Source organism: Eurosta solidaginis, chromosome 5, assembly GCF_040869045.1.
Source record: "Eurosta solidaginis isolate ZX-2024a chromosome 5, ASM4086904v1, whole genome shotgun sequence".
NCBI classification, from domain to species: Eukaryota; Metazoa; Arthropoda; class Insecta; order Diptera; family Tephritidae; genus Eurosta; species Eurosta solidaginis.
Genome location: NC_090323.1, coordinates 255,905,580 through 255,919,394, shown reverse-complemented (window position 1 = coordinate 255,919,394; position 13,815 = coordinate 255,905,580). Strand labels below are relative to the sequence as shown.

Below are 13,815 nucleotides of genomic sequence, written 5' to 3'. Positions count from 1 at the left end.
TTAACAGTGCTTCGCCCATTCAATGAGCACGCCCATTCAGAAATTGTAATCAAAGTGCTCTAACGGGAGTCCAAGGAAACTGGCTGTTTCAACAGGGGCGGATCATAGGGAGATAGGTGTTAGAGGCGTAGGTTCCACAATACAATTGAAAAAATGGTTGGTGTCATGTGGGGACATATCGCATGTAGGGCATACATTACGTATGTGGGGCTTGATTCTGGACAAGTAAGAGTTTAACCTGTTACAGTATCCAGAACGAAGTTGGGCCAGGGTGACTCCTGTCTCCCTTGGTAGTGTGTTTTCTTCTTCTGCAAGGGTGGGATATTGAGTAACCCCATTTAATTTGAACCTCGAATGCCAATACGGGTGTTTCGGGGGCTAACTTCGATAAAGTAATTTCGAATCAGAAATATACTTCTATTATTTACCAAGCTTCAAACCAGCTCACCTTTGCTTGTGATTATTTCCACACCATTTCGGTGTTTTAGGTATTATTTCGAAGATGGTTTCAAGATCATTTCGAAATTATTTCAGGATCACAGCGAAATTTATTTAAGATGATTTCAGCACTAATATCATTTAAGTATGACCTTTATGAGTATATCGATGTTTTTTCGGGGTTGAATCAGTACAAGTTCGAAATCATACCGCTAACATATATTTTTCATCATTCCAGACCATTTTTTTTTTCGATACAATATTCTATTATATTTCCCGTTATTTCTGTTTTAAGTATTTAGATAATTTTTCGAGATATCTTTTGGTTGATTACAAATCCCTGCAGGACTATTTTGTGACAGCATGGAGAAAGTTTCGAAAATTTTAAGGGTTAGTTTGTATCTGTGACAGATTCGAAATATTTTTGGCGGTAATTTGAACTATATTTCTAAATCGTTTGCTACTGCTTTGTTCTAGCTTTAAAGTATTTGAGACTAGTTTTGAAAAATTTTTGGACTACGGTCGTTCCGGTTTATTTTTGAAATAATTTCGAAGACTATTTTGGGATAGTTTTAACATCATTTTTGGAGTGCGTTGCGGCATCACGGAGTACCGGATGTAATTATTAAGCTAATAATGGATCTATACAACAACGCAAATTGCAGCGTTAGATTCAAGCAAAAATCAAGCTCTAAGTTAAACATCACCAAAGGCGTTCGCCAAGGCGCGTTCTCTCGCCGCTGCTGTACTAGCTGAAACAAATCGTACAGCGCCAGATGACATTCAGTGGGGATTACGTGAAAAATTAAATGATTTGGATTATGCGGACGATATGTGTCTCCTGTTGCATTCTTTTACTGATATTAAAATGAAGATCGACAAGCTAATAGCAAACGGAGGGAAAGTGGGACTGAAAATAAACGTAAAGAAAACTAAGCTAATGCGGCTCCAAACACAAAACACGCAAGATCTGACAGTTCTGCTCGACGATACAACCGAAACTATTGAAAATGTTTCTTTTTTTCTGTTATCTCGGAAGTAGAGTACTTAGTGATGGCGCAGCTGAAATTAATGTAAGCTCACGAATAGCTAAGGCCTGGGTGGCGTTTCAAAAATTGAGAAAAGTGTGGCGATCTCGCACACTTAGCCGCAGCACTAAACTTAAAATATTCAACACCAACGTGAAGTCGGTGCTGCTACACGGCGCTGAAACGTGGAAAGTGACGGAACTCATCAGCAGCAAACTACAGGTGCTCGTAAACAAATGCTTGCGCACAATATGCCGTACACATTAATCGCACACCATTATTTCAAATGAAGATCGCTTAAGACTGACGAGCACTGAGCTCATTGAAACAACCATAAAGAGAAGAAAATGGCAATGGATCGGTCATATACTAAGAAAAAGCGAATCATGCAAAAAGGGTGCCTGACTGAAACCCACAAGGAACTCGGCGGGGGGACGACCGCGCACGACATGGATTAGAACTGTTCACGCCGAATGTCGGTGGAAAGGGTCGCGGAGAGAGGTCAAGAGACTAGCCCATAACAGGACTCGGTGGAGAGAACTCGTTTGTGCCCTATGCTCCTAAAGGAGCGATATCTGTTTTTGTAATTTACTTAACAAAAATATCAAAGATAGGTATCAAGGATATAAAAAAAATGTTGCGAAACTATTAAGAAATGATTTCAAAACCACTTTGCAATAATTTTTCAATCTCATTTTTATATTTTGTTTATTTTGATTATTTTGAGGTATAATGAGGAATTAATAATTTTTAAGTAGTTTCGGAAAAATGTTGGAAATAGTTGAGAGATATTTCGAAAATTTGAGGGATGATTCCAAACTATTTGCATTTATTTGTTCAAACTTTTCTTGAGATTTTTGGGACTTTTCGGGGTTTTGGAATATTTTTGAAAGATCACTGAACTATTCATTAGTAGTATCAATATACCTTCAAGGTAGTTCCGAATATAGCCCAAAATACCTCTGAATTGTCGTGAAATTCGAGACGAAAAGGTCTAAAAGTATTTTCGAAACAAAATATTTCTGAAATAGTAAGAAAATATCCCCAAATGTTCTCGAAACTTTACCGTAGACGAGTGGTCCCGGAATATTTCTAATGTAACGATTCCTAAATGATTTAAAAATATAAATTATTATAAATGGAATTGAACCAGAATCAATTCCGAAACACCTCAAAATAGCCAAACTAATTTCGGGATAATTTGGCAAGTTTTTTGTGTCGGGATCATCAAAATCTTCTTCGCAATTTTCCTTCACTTGAATCGAAAGTAGCAAATAGTAAGTATTCTTAGTTACTAATTGTTCTAATAACGCCCATCACTGCCCCCTACTGCTCGCTGATATTTTATTTGCAATTGAGCCACCCTAAATTAAGTAGTTCGTATGCATAAGTACTTCTTCTGTTACGTTGTACGCCTTAGGGCGTCTGCCACTTGGCAAATAATCGTAGACACATACTTTACAGTTAGAATCTTAAGTTTTATGCCACAACTTGAGGCAAATTGTCTACATTCAAACTCAACTCTCTGCGGGTGGGAAATGTAATTTTGTGCTTGTCTTTGCATTCCCTTTGCCACTACACCATTTTGAGTTTTGCGAAATATTCTTAATGACTTACAAATACACATAAATACAAATGGTATAAGGTATATTTTTAGTGAATTTATTGATGTTATTACTGAAGAAGTTCAAAACAAGCAACCTTGGTGTTTATATTCAACTATCGTTAATGTTTTGCACTTGCTTTCCTTGCGCACATAAGCTCAGCAATAAATTTACATCATTAATTTGATATATATTTTTTGTCGAGTATGACACGTACGCTACAGGGATCTTACTTTACTTGAAAAATCAAGTCACAGTTGAGTCAAAGTCAATTCAAAATTAAACCAAAGTTAAGTCAAAGTCAAATCAAAGTCAAGCCCAAGTTGAGGTCAATTCTCTATAGGACGAAGAATTCGAGGTCTAAATACTTTGGAAAAGTGGGCAGTGTAACACCCCCTTTCTCTCCTTCGACAGTATGTAGAGAACTATTTTTAAATTAGTATGTCTATAAGTCTACTTGACCTAGGTCAATAATATTTGATATGTGGGTTAAACTAATCGATGTATAAGTTATTTTTTGTTTGGGCTCGATTCCAAACAATTTCGAATAAACAGTTCCACATAAAAACACAATAAGTGCACTTAGACTTTTTTCCGGGTTTTAATGTTATCATTGTGGAAGATGAAGATTCTAATATTCGGATATTTAATGTTGGGATTCCCATTGAGATCTATGTTCATTAGTAATTTATATTAAATTTGTAAACACTCCATTTCATGAATATATATGACCATATCTACCATTAAGATATAACAAAGCAGAATATATTAGAAAGAAAAGAAAAACAAACAAAAACATTGAAATAATCACGCAAACATATTTACTAAAATAAAATTAATTTCATAACTTTAAGCGACACAAACAAATTAGGGTTATGGGATCTAAGCATCCGATTAATGGGCATATAATCCAACAAAGTTAGCCTAATAATAAATAATAGTGGGTAATATACTGCCTATGCAATACGGCCGCTATGATGCCGCTTGCCGTTTTGACTTAAAATGAAAAACGTTTTTGTGATGTTTTCTTTCGTTTAATATACAACGTGAAATTTTCTGATTCAGTCAAGTTGCATTAAATAATAATAAACTAAGTTGAAATAAAAGAATATATGTATAATAAAATAAGAAATAAAATAAATTAGCATAAACGACAATATAACAAATTTTACGTTATATTTTTGTAGCAAATTTATTTATTTTTCCAATATAAGACGTACTTTATCTAAAATGAGGATTAAATCTGCAAATGCAAAAACATTTTCGGGCAAATTTGCCATCAATTGTTATAAATAAATTTAGTTAGTTGCAACAAAAGTTAACTCATTATTTGTGATTTTTTTTTTTTAAAGCAACTAAAATAAAAAACAAAGGATCTGTTAAACAAAGGCCTATGCATTGACGTGTAATTAAAATTTGTCCAAAAAAAAAGGGCCGGTTAAAAATTACTTCTCTTTAAACTTTTTTTGTGCGCTGACAATTATTTTGGAACAACAATTTTAGGATATTGGTACAAACCAATATAAGTAAGTGGCAACAATGGGAAACAATGTTTAATTCCTTCACCGTCTGTGGCGTACGTATATGTATATATGTAGGTAAAATATTTGAGCAACACAACTACGCAGCTTTTCGAATTCAACATAATACATAAAAATAATTGGTCCTACAGATGGCGCACTTTTGGGCACGAATGTAAGTTTCGATATTGCAGAGATTATTCGAATTTACAAAAAACTTTTTCTATTAATTATAAACAAATAGAGTAATATTTGTTAACAAAAATAGTCCTATGCACTGCGGCTGATCCATACGAATCGATTCATATAACCTTTATATGATTTTACGTATGCTAACTATGCGAAACAGCCTGTCAATTGATTGTATGGAAATTTTGTTAGCGTATTAATAGCCGTGTTTTTTTTTACACGCGTATACGTTTCGTTTGCGCGTGAAAAAAATGCCTATCCTCGCTTAGATAATGCTTAGGAGACCCATCTAGCGACAGTGGTTAAACAACTAGCTACAGCTACAGGGTGTACCGAAAAACGGTGACACAACTCTCCGTTGTATTTCTGTGTATAACATATAGCTGAATCAGTTGCGATAAATAGTGGACGCGCATAGAATACATGGAATTAGTACAGAGGGTGAAACATGGACACATATTTCAGTTACATCTGAGTATAATGCGTATTGAAATATAATAATACTAATTTTATGCGTAGCAATTTCAGAGGTGTATTTAAAGTTTGTCGCTTAGCAGTCCATATAAAGTTTAAGCGTAAACGTATATGGACGTGAAAAAAAAACATGGCTAATATATAGATATCAATGGATGTATATGCATATAAGTATTTGTGCGTTCTTTGTAAATTTATAATTTCAGTAAACTCCTTTTATAACCATAACACTGAAAGTTTAGGATTACAACCAGGTTTAGGTAGTTCAGCATGCCTGATGCTGATGAGCTATATAATGAGGCTAAGTGTTAGATGACCTTTGCAGTGTCACATATCGGTCCCATTATCTCATTGAACCGGCCGTTAAAACGAAGATCATCTGCCTGACACTTTTACATGAAACCCAAAGCTCTATAATTGCGTGGATTAATTTTATCCTAGTGAGTAGGGTCGTAAACCCAATTTTAGGCGTGGGCTTGATACGTAAAATGACTACCAGAGGCACTGATAGCTAACAAAATTCAGAAAGCAAGTTACCGTTACACACAAAAACACGTTTATGTAAAAACCGCGGTCTTGTTCAATATAAAAACCAATAAACCAAATGTGGATTCCATCACCAACAAGTGCTGAAAAAACCAATTTTAATATAAAATTGTAAACAAAATAATAGCTGTTTCTTTACATATATATTAGACTGGGTCGATTTATTAACCGATATCGCGCCATCGATTTGTCGATAGGATTTGGGCTCAGGAAAAAAAGTTCCACTACGCATACCCAAAAAAATAAGCCTGCGAAATTTCATTTTTTTGACTTTTTTTCGACTTTGATTTTTAAGGTTTTTTTCATGACCTACTAAAAAATGTTCATATGTATAACCCGACCCAAAAATGTTCGCTAAAAACGTTGTCGATAACATTAAAAAAAAAAAACATGAAAACTTTACAATCAAATGTAAATTTTTTTTAGCATTTAATTAAATTAAACGATGGATACCAGTGTAACGCCATTTAGTCTAGTGTAAACTGGTACACCCAAAGGAGGATCAACAGAAGGAAGATGCAAAGACTAGCACGCCTGGAATGAATTCCATATATCCATACCATGTGAAAGGGCGTGTACCGGTGCGTATACGTAACATTTTATTATTATGTATTTGGTTTGAAAGTGATGCATCTGGAAAATACATACAAGTGAAGCTAATATAGAAATTGAATCATACCGAAATTCTTTCAGTCTAGGAAGCGTAGTAAACGTAAAAAATATTCCGCTTTTCCTAAACCAAATATACAACATTTATAGAACGACCCACTTATACAAGGAATATACTGTCGATCCTATCCTGCATTTAGCGCCAAAAGTTAATTATAAAATTTATAAAACTAGAGTTCGCCCAGTGGTTGAAATTCAACCACAGTAAAGGAAAGGACAGGAAAGGAAAGGAAAGGAAGGAAAATCGATCGAAGGGAAATGAAAATAAAAGAAAAGAAAAGTAGTGGAATGGAAAGGAAAGGAAAGGAAAACAAAGGAAGGAAAGGAAAGGAAGGAATATGAATGAAAGAGAAATGAAAGAGAAATTAAAGTAAAAGAAAAGAAATAAAAAGAAAATTAAAAGAAAGGAAAGGAAAGGAAAATAAAGAAAAGGTAAGGAAAGGAAAGAAAAGGTAAGGAAAGGAAAGGAAATGAAAGGAAAGGAAAGGAAAGGAAAGGAAAGGAAAGGAAAGGAAAGGAAAGGAACGGAAAGGAAAGCAAAGGAAAGGAAAGGAAAGGAAAGGAAAGGAAAGGAAAGTAAAGGAACGGAAAGGAAAGGAAAGCAAAGAAAAGAAAACAAAGGAAAGGAAATTAAAAGAATAGAATGGAAAAGAAAGGAAAGCAAAGGAAAGAAAAGAAATAGACTGCATGCATGATGCTAAGTATTTTAGTTTAATTTTTATTGTGTACAAAGCAACTCCTCGGCCATACTCACGATTCAGCATAGTACAAAAAAAGCAAGCACACACACACAGCGTGTCTATAGTATGAATAAGTGCATGTGTAGTCGTGTGACTTTTATGTTAAATTTTTTATATTAAAATTATTATTTTTTATTTATGGATAACAGTGCAGCTCAAAATTTCCTATCAATACATATATAATTTGTATACCTTAGAATTATAGTTTAGCAGAAAACGGTTCCGCATTTTTCCATCTTGTCTATTTATATATAAGATATGCATTCAAAAAGTTTACAAATCTGGCACGCACAGACAATTTTTTTTTTTTTTTTAATGAAACCTTAGTCTCAACGTTCTTGTCACATTTATAAATTTTGTACTCAAATGTAAATAAGTTTGAGTATTAAGTATACATAGAAAATGTAGAAACCGTAGAAAGCTTTTTACAAATTTATTTTGTTGTTGCGTGTATAAAACTTTTGACAGGAAAATGGAAACTTTTTAATATTTTGTTTTTAGGCTATGTAACCTATTCGGGGTTCCAGTAGGAAATAAAAAGATGGTGATTATTCCACTGTTGCGGCCCTACGTTTCGCTAGCCGTCCTAGCTTCTTCAGGGGCGAGGATTCTATACAGAGAGAATACCCCTAATGTTAGAAGTTGATTTTTCAGATAAGTAGTTTTTCTGATATCGCAAACCTTTATCCGAGTATTTAGGTCAAAGCGTTGATCAACTAAAAAAAAACAAACAGAAACAGTATAAAATCATCACTCACACCTGCGTAACTCAGCAAAATTAAAAAGAGTTGGTTGCAAACGAACTTTTTTTGGAAAAATTTTGGCAGGACTACTTTTTTTGGTGTGCTGTTCCAGCTTTTTTCCCTAATTAATGGCATACAAATTATTTTGTTGTAAAATTTATTCTGTTTTTTTCAAATTTGGCGACTAGATAGTTTGTTCGTGGTCGACATAATGTATAAAGGTAAATTGATTTTATAGAGCTGCCGGTTATCGATTGGGTATGGACGGAATATGGGCGCGTTATCCGTTTCTTATTGACGATTTATCAGTTTGTTATGGGTGTGTTGTCGACGAGGTACATACGAGTTATTGACTTCCTATCTAAGTGTTATAGACTTGCAAGCATTGACAACGTTATCGATAAGTTACCGAATTTTTATCGAAGGGATATCGGTTTGTTATAGAAGCTATTGTAACGAATTTTGGGGAATTCCGCTTATTTGAAACCTTCTGCTAACGTCCGAATCGCTAAACTGTTGAATAAATCACTCCAATATTCAGTATTGCAAACTGGTCTTTATTTAGATTACTTTGGGAGTACTTTACAATTAAACTTCACTTCGCAACTAATGGCGTGTTTAAATCAAACTGATTACTGTTTAGTTATTTATTTTATACTCTCCGTTTCCTCGTTCACCTATTTCTCCTAAGGGTATGTGTGAGTAACTACTTCGGCTGATGACTACAGTTGTGTGTGTGAGATATCTCTTCGTTGCCTTCTACGTAACTAGCTTTAATGTGTACATGTTTATAAGAGTGGCTGCTTCATGTTTTTGTTGTTGCGCGATAATTTACTAACAGCCTAGTGATGTCAACGTTCGCCACAGTACATTATATATAGTTTATAGATTTGTTATCGGGGCGTTATCAATGTATTATCGATAAGTTATGAGTTTATTACCGAAAAATGGTTATTATGTCATCCAAAACTTATCGGCATTTGTTATCCTTTTGTTATCAAAAATGTATCGATTTAAAATCTAAAGCTTACCGTGATGTTTTCAAAAAGTTATTGTTTTTTTCGAAAAGTTATCGATTTGTTATGGGACAATAATTTGGTGTCGATAATAAGCGAATAATACCATAACAAAACAAAGTTTCTCGAACGAATAGCCAATTTTCAATAATTTTAGGGCTTTATTCTCTATTACGAAACGAACGTTCCTTTCGCTCCAGAGACAAGTCGTTCCAACATTTGCAATATGATAAATCATGGGAGCATTTCATTTGACAATTGCTTTCGCCTTCCTGTTTGACATAACTGGAGAAAACTAAAGGCCGAACGAAAATGATAGAGAATATCTTCACCAAGACGGTTGGTCCGCCTAAGTTATCGTTTGCACTAAAGTAGTGGAAAAAATCGTTCGTTGAAAAAAACTTTTTTTTTATCTCAAAAAAAAAAACCGTTTAAATATATTTTATATTGTATAGAGAGTTATTAATCGATATATCAACCGATATCGAAGCCAAGTCCACAAGTTTATTAATTCGCCCTCGGAATCGAATTTGCTTTTCCTAAAAAAAACATTTTAATCCAAAATGTGTATCCAATATGTATAAAAGATCTTTTGTAAGCACACATGCACTTTCAGAAAGCTATTATTCATAAATTTATTGTTGTAGTAAACAAAGAGTCATTGTCATCACAATTGCCGTTATCATGCGGCCGTTTGCGTGGTGTCAGTTACAGTTAGGACTAAAATATTGCAACAATTCCAATTCAATTATTCAATTAATATGTAAAATTTATCTATATAAAAACAAACATACATCTGCATACATACATACATATCGGCATAAATATTTACACGCTTTAGCTACTAATAATGCAAATGGCATGTGATTTATGCATTTGTGGTAAGTTTATAACAGTACACATTTGTTTTTGTTGCATTTATCATACTTCATCTAACAAGAGTTGAGTTGAGTACTTCTGGCTACTCACGCATTTTCTGCATGCATTGTTTTTATACTCAGCTGAGCAGAGCTCACAGAGTATATTAATTTTGTTCGCATAACGGTACTCCGTGACAGCATAAGCTAATCGAGATGGATATAGACTTCTATATATTATAATGATTTGGGCGAAAAAAGAAATTCATTTAGCCATGTCCGGCCGTCGGTCTGTCCGTAAACACGATAACTTGAGTAAATTTTGAGGTTTCTTAATGAAATTTGGTACGTAAGTTCCTGGGCACTCATCTCAGATCTCTATTTAAAATTAACGAACGAAATCGAACTGTAACCACGCCCAGTTTTCGATATCGAAACTTTCGAAAAACCGAAAAAGTGCGATAATTCATTACCAAAGACAGATAAAGCGATGAAATTTGGTAGGTGGGTTGACCTTATGACGCAAAATAGAAAATTAGTAAAATTTTGGACAATGGGCGTGGCACCGCCCACTTTTTAAAGAAGGTAATTTAAAAGTTTTGCAAGCTGTAATTTGGCAACTGAGTTTGTAATGTTCGGTTACACCCGAACTTAGCCATCCTTGCCAAATGCTGTGTATCTAAATTTGTATGATTAATGCAAATAGATAAATTATTTATGATATTTTGAGTTTATGCGTTATTTTTGACAGATTTAGGCCGAAGACCTCGCTTCCGTTTATATTGAGTGCAGCACATTTGTATTTCGTGTTAACCCTTTAGTGGAAATTAAAGTTAATGACTTTCGAAATTGGTTACGGTAGATATTTTCCATATTTGCAATTTGGTATATTTCAAAACTTGTGATGACAAGGACTATTTCAACGCGTGAGAAGAATATTCCCATATCTCATCTTCCGGTTCAAAGCATTATGGGTTTGCCTACTACCCCGCAGTGGAAGAACTTTTTTTCGAAGTAGAAGAATCTTCGCCATCTTTCGTAGAGAAAGACAATTCGTGGATAGGCAGCTTTGCTTGAACATTAGATCTGCTTGTAAACGCACAGCGAACTATAGTTTCAACCAAATAGTATCAAGGGAGTGGGTCATCATACTCCAATCGTACTCTTCTTCTTTTAGCGATAAGCAGACTCCCCGAAGATTTCGGTTAATTTCATTGATGTTGATGATCCTTTTCTGGAGATTTATATGTTACTTACTGTATAATATCTTCATAAAGATGCTAGTCCGGCTATCGGTGAAACGATTTGAAATTATCAGGTTGAACCCTGAACTTCATCCAACCCTTCGCAACTCCTTGCAAGGATTGCGCTACACAACCCCTTGATGCCCATCACCCACCCTTCCTTTCGGAAAACATATATAAGTAAGCTTTTAGTGCCAAAAATTTGTGAATGGGTAATAAACCGTTTTTGACTCAAAACCAGTAATGATTAATTTTGCTCTTACTTCGTTTCTCATGTGGATACGTCTAGCATTGGTTTACTTGTCGAACAGACTCGAACCAGTATTTGCAAATAGAAGAGCAATGTCACAGAGCTGATTTTAAACTCAGTCTGCTCAGCGGTCTTCTTCGCTATATCGTCGGCAGTACAGTCTTCTAGAACGCCACTGTGACCAGTTCGTTTAGCAGCCGTCTCCAGGCTATTGGTATCTTCAAGTAAGTGTACAAGCCATCAATAGATGATTGAGTAAATTGCCGCCAGTGTGGGACTCTGCAGCATTAGCCAATGAGCAGCCTCTTTTATGACTATTTATTCTGCCAGATATACGCTACAATGACTCTGTAACTCCACACTTACTTGCAATTAAGTTTGAGGCCACCCAGATATTATTCCACTCGTACCTATCTAGGAATCTTATGAAGAACTTATGGGCTTATCATTTATATTATGATATGCACATTCACAGGTGTCATTAAGCTTATAAGAAGAAAGAACGTAACGCTTATAGGCCTAAAGTCATTCGCTTTGTGTACCAAGCCCTTCCTTAATTGGGTATGAAAACTATCCTTGCTTCGGTCCATTTTTGCGCAAAGCCTTTCAGAATTCGGTCGGAATTGGTTCAAGGGTGTCAGTTGATATTTGTAGCTCAGTAGAAACTCTCGTCGGGACCGGAAGACTTGTACTTATCTAATGAGTGGCTTTTAATTTTGTAGTAGTAGTAGCAGTACCTGCAGCCAGTTGGAGTAGTCCCGAGCTGGCGCAGAAAAATCGCATTAAGAGATTGTACGAGTTCTAATTAGGTTCCCCGCAGTGCTTTCAAATGAGACTTTTAACATTTTGATGGCCTAAGAAAAGGTAATCACCCCCTTTTTTATCCCTTAAGAATGAGCGCTTTTGCTACAAGAGTGGCGACCATCTTTCCCACTGTGCATCCGATCAAGGGTAATCACCAAAGCCCCATTTTTTTTTTTGCAGGATATCGCAGACCTAACATACTTCATCTATCTCATTATTCTACTCACCTTTGTACATCGGAAATTCGCCATCGCTGTGACTGTGACACAACATCATCGGTGAGCGACAACGCGAACGCTCCACACTGGTGTTAACATGAATGCTGCTACTGCCACTACCACCACCACCACCACTACCCCCACTGTTACCAATTTTTGCATTTGCCTTGGAAGATACAGCAGCAGCAGCGGCAGCAACTGCTGCAGCGGCAGCTGAAGCTGAATAGGAACGCGAAACATGTGTTAGGGTGCGACGCCTTGTGGTAGTGGCAGAGGAATGTTGTGATGCCGAGCGATGATGTTGCGGTGTGGAGTGTTGGCGATGATGATGGTGATGTTGTTGTTGTAGTTGTTGCTGCTGCTGTATTGTTTGTTGATGATGTTGATGTTGCTGCGTTTGATGTTGTTGCTGCTGAGTAATAGCCGACACCATTGACTGATAACGATGAGTACCAGCACCACCAAGTGAAACATGATGTTGCAACGGTGGATGCGAATGTGTTGCCAATGGTGGATGTGAGTGCTGGTGTTGCAATTGCTTTTGTTGCTGTTGTTGGTGCTGCTGCTGCTGCAGTAACGTTGCACTAACGTTCTGATGGTGCAACAAATGCTGCTGATGTGCATGTGTATGCATGTGTGCATGTGTATGTTGGTGCGGATGCGAATGTGTGGCATGCAAATGTGAATGGCCGCCAGCGGTGGAATTATTGCTGCCAATGCCACCAACGATTGAAGCTGCAGTGCCAGCGCCAGCGCTGGTTGCGCCCTGTAAACTTTGGTTGTGATATTGCTGGTGTTGTTGTTGTTGTTGGTGATGCTGCTGTTGCTGCTGCGATTGGTGTTGTTGTTGTTGATGTCGTTGTTGCAGTTGATGCATTAATTGTTGTTGTAGCTGCTGCTGCAATGGCTTAATGCCAGTGGCTGTAGTGTTAGTGATTGTGGCTGTAGTTGTAATGGTTGTAGTGGTGCCAGAGGCCCCATTATTGCCACTTGTCATCTGCGGTGATATATTTTTATGGCTTGTAGCGTTGCCGCCGACGCCACCAACGCATGCAACATTGCCAGCAGCGTTTACGCCGACAGCTGCATTCTTCTCCCATGGCCCGTTTTTATCGCTGGAATAATCCAGTTTGCCAAGTATTTTGCCGCTAGAGATGTTTGCGTTAGAGATTTACGCTTAAGCTGCGGTTAAACTTCAAGTCGCGTGCATTTTTAAATAAGTCGAAGGTTTATATTTTTTTTTTAATTTTACATTAAAATTACTTCAATCACTTTTTCACTTTATTTAAATTTTTTTCACTTCCTTTATCCTCTAAGCTTTTTAAATTTCTCAAACTTCGCTAGATTTTCCCCAAATGCCTGTTAACAAAACTTTTCTAATTAAAATGGTCCCAAACGTCAACTAAACTACGCACACACGAACATACGAAAATCCGCTACTCGCACTACTCGGTGCACATAATTTTTTATTTACT

The 13,815-nt window shown here is 36.1% G+C and overlaps 1 protein-coding gene across 6 annotated transcripts in view; it reads right to left on the bottom strand.

Annotated features, from left to right (window-relative positions):
• Window positions 1-13,815, bottom strand: part of LOC137253296 (phosphatase and actin regulator 1-like) — a 763,209-nt gene extending 749,394 nt beyond the window's left edge. For 2 of the 6 annotated variants that reach the window (XM_067789968.1, XM_067789969.1), the window contains exon 1: window positions 12,350-13,814. In XM_067789968.1, coding sequence (XP_067646069.1) covers window positions 12,350-13,337 — 988 coding nt within the window. In that variant the 5' untranslated portion in view covers window positions 13,338-13,814. Of the gene's footprint in view, window positions 1-12,349 lie in introns of all 6 variants that reach the window. The other 4 variants (XM_067789966.1, XM_067789965.1, XM_067789975.1 and 1 more) reach the window with 4 other exon arrangements.